General features: G+C 38.7%; 2 protein-coding genes and 1 pseudogene across 2 annotated transcripts; all 3 read right to left on the reverse strand.

Annotated features, from left to right (window-relative positions):
- Positions 1–4646: 4646 nt before the first annotated feature.
- On the reverse strand, positions 4647–5724 carry LOC125889015 (odorant receptor 131-2-like). Its single transcript, XM_049576669.1, has one exon. The coding sequence runs from the start codon at positions 5613–5615 to the stop codon at positions 4647–4649; it is 969 nt and encodes a 322-aa protein (XP_049432626.1). The 5' UTR covers positions 5616–5724.
- A 4917-nt stretch (positions 5725–10641) lies between these two features.
- LOC125889016 (odorant receptor 131-2-like) lies at positions 10642–11607 on the reverse strand. The gene has a single exon (XM_049576670.1). It carries the CDS (start codon positions 11605–11607, stop codon positions 10642–10644), a length of 966 nt encoding a protein of 321 aa, XP_049432627.1.
- A 3894-nt stretch (positions 11608–15501) lies between these two features.
- LOC125889017 (odorant receptor 131-2-like) lies at positions 15502–16465 on the reverse strand (annotated as a pseudogene).
- Between the last annotated feature and the right edge of the window lie 1666 nt (positions 16466–18131).

The raw sequence follows: 18131 nt of genomic DNA on the forward strand, positions 1-18131 counted from the left end.
GGTTAATGGGAAAAGTTGAAAGGACAGTGTCAGATTCAAAGGGACTTGTCAGAAGTGCATTTGTGAAAACTAAAACAAGTGTTTTGGAAAGGCCAATAGATAAGTTATGTCTGTTGCTTGAAATGGATGAGTAAGTGAAATGTTTATATGCCATGTGTAAAATACTTGTGCTTAAAGCATAGGATTTTCGCTGCATACCAAACTTGAGTAAATATTGAAATGAACTAAATGTGGATTTAAAAACACTGTTCAAGTTAAGAGATAAACATAAGTTGTATGTAAAAAAAATGAGTTAAAAGAAGTTAGTCATATGTTCTGATTTGAGATGAAATGACGCTTTAATGTGTTAAGATGTAATTGTTAGGGGCTGGAATGTAAGCGCCATTTATCATTTAGTAAATTTACTGTTTAATTGTATTTCTTGTTGAGCACGATGAAAGAATGTTTAAATTTAAGGTCAGGGAATATTGAGTACTTTGAATGACTTAATTCCTGTTTGTTTGACCTTTGAACTTTATTTGTCACTCTGTGCAGTTTCCGTTGGCCACTAAGAGATTAACAGGAAATGGAATTTTATTGTGAAAGGTTGTGTTAGTGAATAAACGAGTGACGGCGGAGCAACACGGTTGCTTTACCGTTGGCGTTGCCACCGTGCCGACTCAACGCGTAAAACAGGCTCATGTCGTCTATGTCGTCCATAAATGTGGTTAAAAGAAGAAGTAAGTAGATACTAAGAAGTAAGAAACATGAAGACTAAAGATAGCCACTACACTTTGTGTTTTCTTGCGATGTATTCTTCGGTTCTTCGGTGGTGGTAGTTGACAGAAACCTATTTATTTACTAGACTAATTTCTTATGTTTGAACATTATGTGTTGCGGTAAGAAACGTAACACCTCCTGTGGTCCAAACACACCGATCCCCACACCTGTGTGTCTTTTGTACTTAATTGATTGACGTGACCCATCACCAATTCTAAGAACGTTGACTGCCACCTTGTGGTGTGACAGCAAACAAAAACACCCATAATGGCTCCAACACTTATTTTATTCAAATAGCCTACATTTTTATCTACATTTGATTATTAATTTACTGCTTTAAACCCAGTTTCTGATTAAACAAGCTGCATTTTGAGCTGTGATTCATGCAAACAAATGATGGAAAATGATTATACCATGATGTAATTTATGCACCACTTTTATTTAATTTATTTGTATTTATTTCAAGTGGATGATTGGGGTTCATCATTTGCTCACTGACAAAGAAAAGGAAAAAAAAAAGTTGAATGCATTACTGAGTTTAGAGTTAGTGCGACACCTGCAGGTGGATTTTCTGTACAGCAACCAAACTACCATTTTAAAGCTCCACTATAAAGACAATTTGTCATCAGAGTGACTTCATTGGTGTGATGAATCTCATTAAAAAGGTAAATAAGACAGAGGAAACTGTAAATTACTGCTGTACAGGGTATATATTATTATAATGTATATGTTCAAGAGGGGTCAGGGACATCTGGCTTATGGGTTGTATGTGGCCTGTGAGACTGTTTGATCCAGCCCACCAGGCAATTACCTTTTTTCTGTGATAAAAGAAAATAACATGAAATAGCAGACAAACACATCCTTCTTGGTGGTCCCTTCCACTGTGCGCCTGTGAATTTTGTATACGTCTATGCATTGAAACAACTATGCATTTTGCACCAAGAAACTGCACTCTGGTTTGTGCATGGAAATATCAGTGCGTTAATTAGCAAGAAGGGCATCAAAGATATGGGGCTCTAGTTTTGCAGACCGGGCGAGGCGGGGGCGCAGCGCACCTGCGCTTCGCCAACTGGGTGTGGCCAGGCGGATTTTGCAAGTTTGGCACACCGTGCGCGCTGGCGCAGCTACTCGTCTGTCCCTGTGGCAAGCCGTTTTAACATTTAATCACTAAGTCCGACTATCTGGAATTACCATTATAGATATCTATAACGTCATTTTGACTAGTAGTAATGTCATTGTGACTCGTATGAATTTTAATTTAAGATATCTGTAACGTCATTCTGACTAGTCAAAATTGAATGACAGATATCTATGACGTCATTTTGACTAGTCAAAACTGAATTACAGATATCTATGACGTCATTCTGACTAGTCAAAACTACAGTTACAGATATCTGTAATTCAGTTTTGACTAGTAAGATTCAAACTATTTTTGCCATTCATGTGTATGGGGTTTGTCATTATAGATATCTACAATTACATTATGACTATCTATAATTCCAGTTTGAGATATCTACAATTACATTATGACTATCTATAATTCCAGTTTGAGATATCTACAACGTCATTTTGACTAGTCATAATTCGAATTCAAGATATCTACAACATCATCTGAAACTCAATTCAAGATATCTAGAAAGGACCATGTAGATATCTTCAATTGATGATAATTAAAGATATCTTGAACTTGAATTATGACTAGTCAAAATTAAATTGTAGATATCTCAAACTGGAATTACAGATATCCACAATTCAGTTGTAGATATCCGCAACTACATTGGAGATATCTATAATGACAAACCCCATACACATGAATGGCAAAAATAGTTTGAATCTTACTAGTCAAAACTGAATTACAGATATCTGTAATTAGAGTTTTGACTAGGCAAAATCGAATTACAGATATCTTGAATAAGAGTTTTGACTAGGCAAAATTATGTTGCAGATATCAGCAATGAATATCCAGTCTAGCGATTAAATGTTAAAATGGCTTGCCATAGATATCTTCAATTGATGATAATTAAAGATATTTATACAAAAAATTGTAGATATCTCAAACTGGAATTACAGATATCCACAATTCAGTTGCAGATATCCGTAACTACATTGGAGATATCTATAATGACAAACCCCATACATATGAATGGTAAAAATAGTTTGAATCTTACTAGTCAAAACTGAATTACAGATATGTGTCATTAGAGTTTTGACTAGGCAAAATCTAATTACAGATATCTTGAATAAGAGTTTTGACTAGGCAAAATTATGTTGCAGATATCAGCAATGAATATCCAGTCTAGCGATTAAATGTTAAAATGGCTTGCCATACTGTCCCACCTCCATCCCTCCTACCTGCACAAGTCGGAAGGAGGGAGGAGAGAAGGCGTGGAGTGGGTTTTACACATCCGATTCACATCACACCAATCAAATGAGCCCCTCTCCTCGCCCTTAAATGCGCCGCGCGAAGGTGTAATGAGAGTTTACTCAATTCGCCATGGCAGAAGAAAGCAGCAGCGTCAGATGACCAAACTTCTCCCAGGAGGAAACTGATGTTTTGGTCCAGGAGGTCCAAGCTCACACTGTCCGAATATACGGAACTGTGAGCAGACCTTCACGGGCTGATGATGCAAAGGTAGCCTGGGAGGAGGTCTATGGCAAGCCATTTTAACATTTAATCGCTAGACTGGATATTCATTGCTGATATCTGCAACATAATTTTGCCAAGTCAAAACTCTTATTCAAGATATCTGTAATTAGATTTTGCCTAGTCAAAACTCTAATTACAGATATCTGTAATTCAGTTTTGACGAGTAAGATTCAAACTATTTTTGCCATTCATGTGTATGGGGTTTGTCATTATAGATATCTCCAATGTAGTTGCGGATATCTGCAATTCTTATTGCGGATATCCGCAACTGAATTGTGGATATCTGTAATTCCAGTTTGAGATATCTACAATTTAATTTTGACTAGTCATAATTCAAGTTCAAGATATCTTTAATTATCATCAATTGAAGATATCTACATGGTCCTTTCTAGATATCTTGAATTGAGTTTCAGATAGTCAGAATGACGTTGTAGATATCTTGAATTCGAATTATGACTAGTCAAAATGACGTTGTAGATATCTACAACTGAATTATGACTAGTCAAATTGACGTTGTAGATATCTCAAACTGGAATTATAGATAGTCATAATGTAATTGTAGATATCTATAATGACAAACCCCATACACATTAATGGCAAAAATAGTTTGAATCTTACTAGTCAAAACTGAATTACAGATATCTGTAACTGTAGTTTTGACTAGTCAGAATGATATTATAGATATCTGTAATTCAGTTTTGACTAGTCAGAATGACGTCATAGATATCTGTAATTAAGTTTTGACTAGTCAAAATGACATTACAGATATCTGTAATTCAGTTTTGACTAGTCAGAATGACGTTACTACTAGTCAAAATGACGTTATAGATATCTGTCATTCAGTTTTGACTAGTCAAAATGACGTTATAGATATCTGTAATTAAGTTTTGACTAGTCAGAATGACGTTACAGATATCTTAAATTAAAATTCATACTAGTCACAATGACATTACTACTAGTCAAAATGACGTTATAGATATCTATAATTCAGTTTTGACTAGTCAAAATGACGTTATAGATATCTATAATTCAGTTTTGACTAGTCAAAATGACGTTATAGATATCTGTAATTCAGTTTTGACTAGTCAAAATGACATGATAGATATCTGTCATTCAGTTTTGACTAGTCAGAATGACGTTACAGATATCTTAAATTAAAATTCATACTAGTCACAATGACATTACTACAAGTCAAAATGACGTTATAGATATCTATAATGGTAATTCCAGATAGTCGGACTTAGTGATTAAATGTTAAAACGGCTTTCCATATGCCTCTGACACCAGGTTTGACTTTGTCTGAGCAGCAGGGGAACGTTTTCCTGATGCAGCCCCTGAGACTCTGATCTCTAAAGCCGTAGATGAGCGGGCTGAGGAAGCGTGGAGTAAGGATGAAACAGAAGTAGTTAAAAAAGGCAATGTCCTCTGGCAACCAGTTGGCATGCAGCACTACGAGAGTTTCAGTGATCGGATAAGTGAAGGCCAACACACATAGCAGCAGCTGAAAGCCGTGTAGCAGCACAGTGTGCATGGCTTTGTTCACAGACACTTTATCTTGTCTCATTTTCCTGGTTTCCAGCAGGATTCTCACATATGTAAAGATGATGACAACAGCTACTACTGCAAAGAAGAGAATGTTTACAACAGCACGAAACATTTCCTGGATTGGAGATGAGTTGACAATGGTAGATTTACAAAGCACAGGGGTAGAGAGGATATCCACAGCAGGATCTCTTTTCCCAATTGAGTAGTGAATCACAGGGAAGATACAGCTGATGAGCCACAGGGACAGAATAATGATCCAGATACGGTCTGAGCGCCAGGCGGCTGGGCGCTGCAGGGGATAGAAGATGGCAACATAACGCTCCAGTGACATTGTGGCCAGAATTAAAGGTGTGTTCTGGAAGGTGGCACTTGAAACAAACAACATAGGAACACATAGGATAAAAGCAAATTTTACCCTGCCCATGACAAAGAGGAAGAGCAGCACAGAGAACAAAAGCTGGACAGTGTCATTGATCAGCATGTAGGCAAACAGGATGTAACGTGATGTGTCCAGGAACTGCCTGTGAGATGCAAAGATGTGCAGCATGACAATAATGCAGCAGAAGAAGAGGCAGAAGATGGGAACCACCACACACACCTTGATGATCACAGACAGGCTTCTGCTGGAAGTTGCATTGCCTGGATATTCAGTCAGATTCTGCATTTTGCAGCTATGCACTGAAGCAAACCTGTGAAAGATACAATGAGTGAAAAGTCCATACACACACTAAAACACATCCTCAAAATGCTTAATAACTGACAGTAAAACAACACACACATACTTTTCTGTCTTTCCTCATCTACCCTTTAAAGCAGACTATTTGCACTGTGGCTGAATACAAATCCAACATTCAGAATACAAGAGTAACAGTTGCCTAAAAATGTCTTTATCAGTCTTCATCTGTTCTTCTTATCAATGAACAAAATCTGTGGGATGATCTCCCCCTTATCTTAAGTGTTCGGCCCAGTTCAGATCTGTGTGACTTGCCCGATTCCTCCAGAGATACATTACTTACATGATATCATCATACTGCATGATGTTTCTCACTAACTGATATTTCAGTGGGGAGATGAGCTAGATACATTATATAATTATATGTGTAACACACCGTTAAGCAGACAACCAGTTCTCAATGTGAGGCATCAAAATAACCTGTTTTGATTGAAATGGCTGAGACAACAATCAACTAATAACAAAGTTTATATGACAACAGTAACAATAATTACAAGTCATTTAAAGTAGAAAAATATGAGTGAGTAATGTGTGTGTGTGCAGGTCTTTATGAGAAGGACATTGGTTTACAGTCTCAGTCCTCAACAGTAGCTCTGACTGGTTACATGTCACTATATTAGGAGGGATAGCAACAAACAAATCATCAATCTAACTATGATGGGTCGTGACTTATGGGTTTCCCAGATCCATGAGCCCATCCCAACTCTATTTTTAAATATCCCAGCTGTAGTTTTTCTTATCATGGCACCTTTACTAGCCCTCCAGATTATTTGTTGTGTCTGAAACTGAGGTCACACTTTTGCAGATAGTGTCCAAATCTGTCTTGGTTTCATTGCAGTTCTTGGACCAAGTTTTAAATGAGACTTGTAAATCATCAAGTTCCTTCTGAGTCATCTCTAGACTCACAGTGAGATCATAGACTTGCTTTGACAGATCATCAATCCTCTTGTTTGAAGAATAAACTATGATCTGTTCACAGGTTTTGAAGCTTTTTTTCCCTGTTGTTCAAGCAAGTTTCTATGGAAATCTTTGTGCTGGTCTAACAGTTCACGTACTTGAGTCATGGTGACATGTTCCTCAGTGTGGTTGTTGGAGACTTTGGGTGTCATGGTTTAGACCCAAAGTTCAGCAGAAGAAAATCATAAACCTCCACAAGATGGTAATAATGTCCTCAGTTTTGTTGCAGAGAGTTGGTAAGACTCTTCTTAATTCACTCGGCATTAGACACTACTTTTCACAGACGGTATATGGACCATATCTATTAGTCACACATCTGTTAACTACGTTAATATGGACCTATCTAGGTTCTATTGTTGTTGTCTTTGGACATAATTGACACTTTTGGTCATGACAAAGAGTTGTTGTCGATTTTTACAAAGTTTCTCATATATTTTGATTTTTTGATATAGCATTATGTGCTTGATGATTTTCTATCTTTCTATTAGGCTATTTTTCTATTATATCTAGACTATTCGATGTATTATTTATGAATGGTCTGTATTTGTATCTTTGTATTGTTGTCAATTGGAACCAGCTGGCTTCTGTTAAAAGGGTGACACACCCACAAACCATTTAACGCTGAGGCGGCTGAGCTGAAACGCGTCCGTTTATCTGCTGCTGTGCAGTTTATTAAATTCAAAGTGTTACACTTATAAGTGAGTGCTGTCAGGTTTTGTACTTTTCTGTGATGTTTTTGGACTGGCACCCTATTTCTTTTTTGAGACTTTTTGAGTGAGCACACCAAGTCTGCTGATTAACATTTTATAATCCCATATTCTTGTAAAATCATAGTTTATATTTGCCCCCCCAGCCTCAAGGTGACTGTTCATGCTGACGACCAGCTTTCTCTCCATTTATTCCACATTAATAACCTCAGTTGGCACAGAGTTCACCATTACAGGATGCCAGGTTCCAACCTTTTTATTGTGTATGCCACATGAATAACTGCCAGACCATAATGTTGACAATACATGACATGAGTAATGAGGAATAAGTAACCTACTCAGTCGTAGTATAGAAGGTTTTGCAGTGAATTCTACTATCCATTCATATATTGATGTCAGTCAATGGCTCAAGAGAGTTTGATGTAAGGACATTTAATCAAGCACTGTAAAGTATATGAAAAACGTGCAGCTTATTTTCACTCTTTGCTTCTACGCTGTAACATTTACCTAATGTCTATTTAATTAGCAGATTCACATTTTACACACATCTGATGAGGTTATAATACATTTATTGATTTATTTTCTGATTTAACATGCCCAAATCATATAAAGTAGCTAAAAGATAGTTCCAAACATTTAAATTCTGCTTACACAGTATCACAGAAATATAAATATATGAATATGTTATTTATGAATGAATCAGATAACATAAATGATAGTTTACTTTCCTTCTAATGACACTTTCACTCATGTAACGTTGGACCACAGGATGTACACTGTAGTATCCATGGATCAGGGTTGGCCCTAGACTTATGGGGCCCTGAGTGTTGCCACTTCACATGTCACTGAACCATATTGTGTATTGTAATAATTATCTTAAGCACACGTAATGTACAGATAAGCATGTAAAGACTAAAGTTGGACCTGTTAGCAGCAACACTACCTTAAAATCGACGACAGTAAATGCAGTATTTGTCTATTACCCCCTAACACAATAAACAGTTCCTCTCAGGGCCTTTTACTTGATCTGGTTAAAGTCTGATGCAGATTTTAGTGACATGTCCACAATGGAAAGACCTGTGTGGCTGATGTAGAAAGGATATGATATGACCAAAAATATATGATACACAAGGCAACTTTGTAGACCATGCATTTCTGACAAATAACTAATAATTTTGTGCAAGATTTGCTACAGTGATCAAATAAGAAAGAAATACAAAAAGAAGCAGATTTAAATGAAGTGTTTCTATAAAATTGTCAAGGAAAACAGCAAAATGTCTATTAACAGGTAAAATGTAAACAATGTACTACAAAAATATAAGGAAATAGTTAAGTCCTATTTTAATCAAATACATTTTTATCTACATTTGATTATTAATTTACTGCTTTAAACCCAGTTTCTGATTAAACAAGCTGCATTTTGAGCTGTGATTCATGCAAATAAATGATGGAAAATGATTATACCATGATGTAATTTATGCACCACTTTTATTTAATTTATGTGTATTTATTTCAAGTGGATGATTGGGGTTCATCATTTGCTCACTGACAAAGAAAGGGAAAAAAAAGTTGAATGCATTACTGAGTTTAGAGTTAGTGCGACACCTGCAGGTGGATTTTCTGTACAGCAACCAAACTACCATTTTAAAGCTCCACTATAAAGACAATTTGTCATCAGAGTGACTTCATTGGTGTGATGAATCTCATTAAAAAGGTAAATAAGACAGAGCAAACTGTAAATTACTGCTGTACAGGGTATATATTATTATAATGTATATGTTCAAGAGGGGTCAGGGACATCTGGCTTATGGGTTGTATGTGGCCTGTGAGACTGTTTGATCCAGCCCACCAGGCAATTACCTTTTTTCTGTGATAAAAGAAAATAACATGAAATAGCAGACAAACACATCCTTCTCGGTGGTCCCTTCCACTGTGCGCCTGTGAATTTTGTATACGTCTATGCATTGAAACAACTATGCATTTTGCACCAAGAAACTGCACTCTGGTTTGTGCATGGAAATATCAGTGCGCTAATTTGCAAGAAGGGCATCAAAGATATGGGGCTCTAGTTTTGCAGACCGGGCGAGGCGGGGGCGCAGCGCACCTGCGCTTCGCCAACTGGGTGTGGCCAGGCGGATTTTGCAAGTTTGGCACACCATGCGCGCTGGCGCAGCTACTCGTCTGTCCCACCTCCGTCCCTCCTAGCTGCGCAAGTCGGAAGGAGGGAGGAGAGAAGGCGTGGAGTGGGTTTTACACATCCGATTCACATCACACCAATCAAATGAGCGCCTCTCCTCGCCCTTAAATGCGCTGCGCGAAGGTGTAATGAGAGTTTACTCAATTCGCCATGGCAGAAGAGAGCAGCAGCATCAGATGACCAAACTCCTCCCAGGAGGAAACTGATGTTTTGGCCCGGGATGTCCAAGCTCGCAGTGTCCGAATATACGGAACTGTGAGCAGACCTCCATGGGCTGATGATGCAAAGGTAGCCTGGGAGGAGGTCACCACAATTGTAAATTAATGTGTTTCTCTTGTGCGCGCACTCTCTCTCTCTCTTTCTCTCTCGCAGTCTCACTCTGTTTCTTTTCTTTTGACTTTTCTAAGATGACAGATGCTGAATATATACTCCCTATCTGATGCTGTGGCTGTTTGTGGTTGGCTGAGAGGGATGTGAACTCAGTAGTTTGCAGCTGTGTCAATTAAATCACGTTGGGTTTCCATTACGCGTGCCAAACATGCCAAAAGGTGCCAATTCCCTTTGATCTGACATCAGATGTGACGGGACAGTCGATATAGAGATACATTTATGTGCTGATTGCAGATAGTTGCATTGAATAGTGTTTTTTTTGGGTATTTATTGCATTGTTAATGTGCCTGACATTCTGGAAACCTGCCTGTGAGGTTTTGGTGACGCGTGCACACTGTCCACTGGTCAGCCAAACTTCCGCTACACTGGCTGCGCTCCCCATTCGCTGACAGTAGACGTGGTTTCAGTTGGCAAGCTTTTAGTGCACCTTCAGCGAAGCCTTTTGGCACGAAACTGTCACTGCGCCAAGCTGGATCTGTCGACACCTCCCCCTGCTGCGCCGCCACACCCATCTCAGCGCACCTCGGTCTGCCAAACTACCAAACTGAGCGCGCCTCAGGTTGCGCTGCTCGAAACTAGCTCTGTGTGGGGTCCGCCACCCTGCATTGCGCCGGGAAACTAGAGCCCATGGCATCTTTTGTGATTTATGGTTTTTAAATATCTGTAATAGAGTCTAATCACAGTGGATTAGAGAAGGCTGATAGTATTAGCTTGCCTGCAACTTGTCCTGCAGCTTGCCTCTGACACCAGGTTTGACTTTGTCTGAGCAGCAGAGGAACGTTTTCCTGATGCAGCCCCTGAGACTCTGATCTCTAAAGCCGTAAATGAGCGGACTGAGGAAGCGTGGAGTAAGGATGAAACAGAAAAAGTTAAAAAAGGCAATGTCCTCTGGCAACCAGTTGGCATGCAGCACTACGAGAGTTTCAGTGATCGGATAAGTGAAGGCCAACACACATAGCAGCAGTTGAAAGCCGTGTAGCAGCACAGTGTGCATGGCTTTGTTCACAGACACTTTATCTTGTCTCATTTTCCTGGTTTCCAGCAGGATTCTCACATATGTAAAGATGATGACAACAGCTACTACTGCAAAGAAGAGAATGTTTACAACAGCATGAAACATATCCTGGATTGGAGATGAGTTGACAATGGTAGATTTACAAAGCACAGGGGTAGAGAGGATATCCACAGCAGGATCTCTTTTCCCAATTGAGTAGTGAATCACAGGGAAGATACAGCTGATGAGCCACAGGGACAGAATAATGATCCAGATACGGTCTGAGCGCCAGGCGGCCGGGCGCTGCAGGGGATAGAAGATGGCAACATAACGCTCCAGTGACATTGTGGCAAGAATTAAAGGTGTGTTCTGGAAAGTGACACTTGAAACAAACAACATAGGAACACATAGGACAAAGGCAAATTTTACCCTGCCCATGACAAAGAGGAAGAGCAGCACAGAGAACAAAAGCTGGACAGTGTCATTGATCAGCATGTAGGCAAACAGGATGTAACGCGATGTGTCCAGAAACTGCCTGTGAGATGCAAAGATGTGCAGCATGACAATAATGCAGCAGAAGAAGAGGCAGAAGGAGGGAATCACCACACACACCTTGATGATCACAGACAGGCTTCTGCTGGAAGTTGCATTGCCTGGATATTCAGTCAGATTCTGCATTTTGCAGCTATGCACTGAAGCAAACCTGTGAAAGATACAATGAGTGAAAAGTCCATACACACACTAAAACACATCCTCAAAATGCTTAATAACTGAGAGAAAAACAACACACACATACTTTTCTGTCTTTCCTCATCTACCCTTTAAAGCAGACTATTTGCACTGTGGCTGAATACAAATCCAACATTCAGAATACAAGAGTAACAGTTACCTAAAAATGTCTTCATCAGTCTTCATCTGTTCTTCTTATCAATGAACAAAATCTGTGGGATGATCTCCCCCTTATCTGAAGTGTTCGGCCCAGTTCAGATCTGTTTGACTTGCCCGATTCCTCCAGAGATACATTACTTACATGATATCATCATACTGCATGATGTTTCTCACTAACTGATATTTCAGTGGGGAGATGAGCTAGATACATTATATAATTATATGTGTAACACACCCGTTAAGCAGACAACCAGTTCTCAATGTGAGGCATCAAAATAACCTGTTTTGATTGAAATGGCCGAGACAACAATCAACTAATAACAAAGTTTATATGACAACAGTAACAATAATTACAAGTCATTTAAAGTAGAAAAATAAGTGAGTGAGTAATGTGTGTGTGTGTGTGTGTGTGTGTGTGTGTGTGTGTGTGTGTGTGTGTGTGCAGGTCTTTATGAGAAGGACATTGGTTTACAGTCTCAGTCCTCAACAGTAGCTCTGACTGGTTACATGTCACTATATTAGGAGGGATAGCAACAAACAAATCATCAATCTAACTATGATGGGTCGTGACTTATGGGTTTCCCAGATCCATGAGCCCAACCCAACTCTATTTTTAAATATCCCAGCTGTAGTTTTTCTTATCATGGCACCTTTACTAGCCCTCCAGATTATTTGTTGTGTCTGAAACTGAGGTCACACTTTTGCAGATAGTGTCCAAATCTGTCTTGGTTTCATTGCAGTTCTTGGACCAAGTTTTAAATGAGACTTGTAAATCATCAAGTTCCTTCTGAGTCATCTCTAGACTCACAGTGAGATCATAGACTTGCTTTGACAGATCATCAATCCTCTTGTTTGAAGAATAAACTATGATCTGTTCACAGGTTTTGAAGCTTTTTTTCCCTGTTGTTCAAGCAAGTTTCTATGGAAATCTTTGTGCTGGTCTAACAGTTCACGTACTTGAGTCATGGTGACATGTTCCTCAGTGTGGTTGTTGGAGACTTTGGGTGTCATGGTTTAGGCCCAAAGTTCAGCAGAAGAAAGTCATAAACCTCCACAAGATGGTAATAATGTCCTCAGTTTTGTTGCAGAGAGTTGGTAAGACTCTTCTTAATTCACTCGGCATTAGACTCTACTTTTCACAGACGGTATATGGACCATATCTATTAGTCACACATCTGTTAACTACGTTAATATGGACCTATCTAGGTTCTATTGTTGTTGTCTTTTGCATATTGTTGGACATAATTGACACTTTTGGTCATGACAAAGAGTTGTTGTCGATTTTTACAAAGTTTCTCATGTATTTTGATTTTTTGATATAGCATTATGTGCTTGATGATTTTCTATCTTTCTATTAGGCTATTTTTCTATTATATCTAGACTATTCGATGTATTATTTATGAATGGTCTGTATTTGTATCTTTGTATTGTTGTCAATTGGAACCAGCTGGCTTCTGTTAAAAGGGTGACACACCCACAAACCATTTAACACTGAGGGCGGCTATGAGCTGAAACGCGTCCGTTTATCTGCTGCTGTGCAGTTTATTAAATTCAAAGTGTTACACTTATAAGTGAGTGCTGTCAGGTTTTGTACTTTTCTGTGATGTTTTTGGACTGGCACCCTATTTCTTTTTTGAGACTTTTTGAGTGAGCACACCAAGTCTGCTGATTAACATTTTATAATCCCATATTCTTGTAAAATTATACAGTTCATACTTGGCCCCCCAGCCTCAAGGTGACTGTTCATGCTGACGACCAGCTTTCTCTCCATTTATTCCACATTAATAACCTCAGTTGGCACAGAGTTCACCATTACAGGATGCCAGGTTCCAACCTTTTTATTGTGTATGCCACATGAATAACTGCCAGACCATAATGTTGACAATACATGACATGAGTAATGAGGAATAAGTAACCTACTCAGTCGTAGTATAGAAGGTTTTGCAGTGAATTCTACTATCCATTCATATATTGATGTCAGTCAATGGCTCAAGAGAGTTTGATGTAAGGACATTTAATCAAGCACTGTAAAGTATATGAAAAACATGCAGCTTATTTTCACTCTTTGCTTCTACTCTGTAACATTTACCTAATGTCTATTTAATTAGCAGATTCACATTTTACACACATCTGATGAGGTTATAATACATTTAATTATTTATTTTCTGATTTAACATGCCCAAATCATATAAAGTAGCTAAAAGATAGTTCCAAACATTTAAATTCTGCTTACACAGTATCACAGAAATATAAATATATGAATATGTTATTTATGAATGAATCAGATAACATAAATGATAGTTTACTTTCCTTCTAATGACACTTTCACTCATGTAACGTTGGACCACAGGATGTACACTGTAGTATCCATGGATCAGGGTTGGCCCTAGACTTATGGGGCCCTGAGTGTTGCCACTTCACATGTCACTGAACCATATTGTGTATTGTAATAATTATCTTAAGCACACGTAATGTACAGATAAGCATGTAAAGACTAAAGTTGGACCTGTTAGCAGCAACACTACCTTAAAATCGACGACAGTAAATGCAGTATTTGTCTATTACCCCCTAACACAATAAACAGTTCCTCTCAGGGCCTTTTACTTGATTTGGTTAAAGTCTGATGCAGATTTTAGTGACATGTCCTCAATGGAAAGACCTGTGTGGCTGATGTAGAAAGGATATGATATGACCAAAAATATATGATACACAAGGCAACTTTGTAGACCATGCATTTCTGACAAATAACTAATAATTTTGTGCAAGGTTTGCTACAGTGATCAAATAAGAAAGAAACACAAAAAGAAGTGTTTCTATAAAATTGTCAAAGAAAACAGCAAAATGTCTAATAACAGGTAAAATGTAAACAATTTACTACAAAAATATAAGGAAATAGTTAAGTCCTATTTTAATCAAATACATTTTTATCTACATTTGATTATTAATTTACTGCTTTAAACCCAGTTTCTGATTAAACAAGCTGCATTTTGAGCTGTGATTCATGCAAATAAATGATGGAAAATGATTATACCGTGATGTAATTTATGCACCACTTTTATTTAATTTATTTGTATTTATTTCAAGTGGATGATTGGGGTTCATCATTTGCTCACTGACAAAGATGAATGCATTACTGAGTTTAGAGTTAGTGCGACACCTGCAGGTGGATTTTCTGTACAGCAACCAAACTACCATTTTAAAGCTCCACTATAAAGACAATTTGTCATCAAAGTGACTTCATTGGTGTGATGAATCTCATTAAAAGGGTAAATAAGACAGAGGAAACTGTAAATTACTGCTGTACAGGGTATATATTATTATAATGTATATGTTCAAGAGGGGTCAGGGACATCTGGCTTATGGGTTGTATGTGGCCTGTGAGACTGTTTGATCCAGCCCACCAGGCAATTACCTTTTTTCTGTGATAAAAGAAAATAACATGAAATAGCAGACAAACACATCCTTCTCGGTGGTCCCTTCCACTGTGCGCCTGTGAATTTTGTATACGTCTATGCATTCAAACAACAGTTTTGCACCAAGAAACTGCACTCTGGTTTGTGCATGGAAATATCAGTGCATTAATTTGCAAGAAGGGCATCAAAGATATGGTGTCTTTTGTGATTTATGGTTTTTAAATATCTGTAATGGAGTCTAATCACAGTGGATTAGAGAAGGCTGATAGTATTAGCTTGCCTGCAACTTGTCCTGCAGCTTGCCTCTGACACCAGGTTTGACTTTGTCTGAGCAGCAGGGGAACGTTTTCCTGATGCAGCCCCTGAGACTCTGATCTCTAAAGCCGTAGATGAGTGGACTGAGAAAGCGTGGAGTAAGGATGAAACAGAAATAGTTAAAAAAGGCAATGTCCCCTGGCAACCAGTTGGCATGCAGCACTACGAGAGTTTCAGTGATCGGATAAGTGAAGGCCAACACACATAGCAGCAGCTGAAAGCCGTGTAGCAGCACAGTGTGCATGGCTTTGTTCACAGACACTTTATCTTGTCTCATTTTCCTGGTTTCCAGCAGGATTCTCACATATGTAAAGATGATGACAACAGCTACTACTGCAAAGAAGAGAATGTTTACAACAGCACGAAACATTTCCTGGATTGGAGATGAGTTGCCAATGGTAGATCTGCAAAGCACAGGGGTAGAGAGGATATCCACAGCAGGATCTCTTTTCCCAATTGAGTAGTGAATCACAGGGAAGATACAGCTGATGAGCCACAGGGACAGAATAATGATCCAGATACGGTCTGAGCGCCAGGCGGCCGGGCGCTGCAGGGGATAGAAGATGGCAACATAACGCTCCAGTGACATTGTGGCCAGAATTAAAGGTGTGTTCTGGAAAGTGGCACTTGAAACAAACAACATAGGAACACATAGGACAAAGGCAAATTTTACCCTGCCCATGACAAAAGAAGAGCAGCACAGAGAACAAAAGCTGGACAGTGTCATTGATCAGCATGTAGGCAAACAGGATGTAACGTGATGTGTCCAGGAACTGCCTGTGAGATGCAAAGATGTGCAGCATGACAATAATGCAGCAGAAGAAGAGGCAGAAGACGGGAATCACCACACACACCTTGATGATCACAGACAGGCTTCTGCTGGAAGTTGCATTGCCTGGATATTCAGTCAGATTCTGCATTTTGCAGCTGTGCACTGAAGCAAACCTGTGAAAGATACAATGAGTGAAAAGTCCATACACACACTAAAACACATCCTCAAAATGCTTAATAACTGAGAGAAAAACAACACACACATACTTTTCTGTCTTTCCTCATCTACCCTTTAAAGCAGACTATTTGCACTGTGGCTGAATACAAATCCAACATTCAGAATACAAGAGTAACAGTTACCTAAAAATGTCTTCATCAGTCTTCATCTGTTCTTCTTATCAATGAACAAAATCTGTGGGATGATCTCCCCCTTATCTGAAGTGTTCGTCCTAGTTCAGATCTGTTTGACTTGCCCGATTCCTCCAGAGATACATTACTTACCTGATATCATCATACTGCATGATGTTTCTCACTAACTGATATTTCAGTGGGGAGATGAGCTAGATACATTATATAATTATATGTGTAACACACCCGTTAAGCAGACAACCAGTTCTCAATGTGAGGCATCAAAATAACCTGTTTTGATTGAAATGGCCGAGACAACAATCAACTAATAACAAAGTTTATATGACAACAGTAACAATAATTACAAGTCATTTAAAGTAGAAAAATATGAGTGAGTAATGTGTGTGTGTGTGTGCAGGTCTTTATGAGAAGGACATTGGTTTACAGTCTCAGTCCTCAACAGTAGCTCTGACTGGTTACATGTCACTATATTAGGAGGGATAGCAACAAACAAATCATTAAACTGGGATTCATTACAAAAACTAGAGAGAATGGAGACACCAGAATATAAATAAAATGTAGGTCTGGGTCAACATCAAAACTGTATGAGTGAGTTATAAAAAGGATCATAGGACCTGGCCTTCAGGATTAAATTTGTTGGGTGTGGTTAAGTAATCAAGTAACTGTATAGATGCCTAATGGTGGAGACTAATAAGCCAAAGTCTGAGCGCTGGCCTTTGTTTGTTGGGATGTGTTTTGAGGATATTGGACGGACAGTCACCTTGTCATGTCTCAAATACGCAAAGGAACCTCTCTCTTGAGCTGCCATCACTGCTGGAAGTAGTTCTTTCCTTCTTCGCCGGACAGCTTTCTGGAAGTCCTCATTCATAAAGATGCCTGAACCATTTAGGTTTTTCGCTTTATCCAGAACAGCAAGTTTGTCCTTTAATTGCCAGAATCTAACTATGATGGGTCGTGACTTATGGGTTTCCCAGATCCATGAGCCCATCCCAACTCTATTTTTAAATATCCCAGCTGTAGTTTTTCTTATCATGGCACCTTTACTAGCCCTCCAGATTATTTGTTGTGTCTGAAACTGAGGCCACACTTTTGCAGATAGTGTCCAAATCTGCCTTGGTTTCATTGCAGTTCTTGGACCAAGTTTTAAATGAGACTTGTAAATCATCAAGTTCCTTCTGAGTCATCTCTAGACTCACAGTGAGATCATAGACTTGCTTTGACAGATCATCAATCCTCTTGTTTGAAGAATAAACTATGATCTGTTCACAGGTTTTGAAGCTTTTTTTCCCTGTTGTTCAAGCAAGTTTCTATGGAAATCTTTGTGCTGGTCTAACAGTTCACGACTTGAGTCATGGTGACATGTTCCTCAGTGTGGTTGTTGGAGACTTTGGGTGTCATGGTTTAGACCCAAAGTTCAGCAGAAGAAAATCATAAACCTCCACAAGA

The sequence above is a fragment of the Epinephelus fuscoguttatus genome, linkage group LG5 (assembly GCF_011397635.1).
Source record: "Epinephelus fuscoguttatus linkage group LG5, E.fuscoguttatus.final_Chr_v1".
Lineage (NCBI taxonomy): Eukaryota > Metazoa > Chordata > Actinopteri > Perciformes > Serranidae > Epinephelus > Epinephelus fuscoguttatus.

Coding starts and splice junctions, on each gene's coding strand:
- LOC125889015 (XM_049576669.1), bottom strand. CDS start 5,615: ATGCAGAATCTGACTGAATATCCAGGCAATGCAACTTCCAGCAGAAGC.
- LOC125889016 (XM_049576670.1), bottom strand. CDS start 11,607: ATGCAGAATCTGACTGAATATCCAGGCAATGCAACTTCCAGCAGAAGC.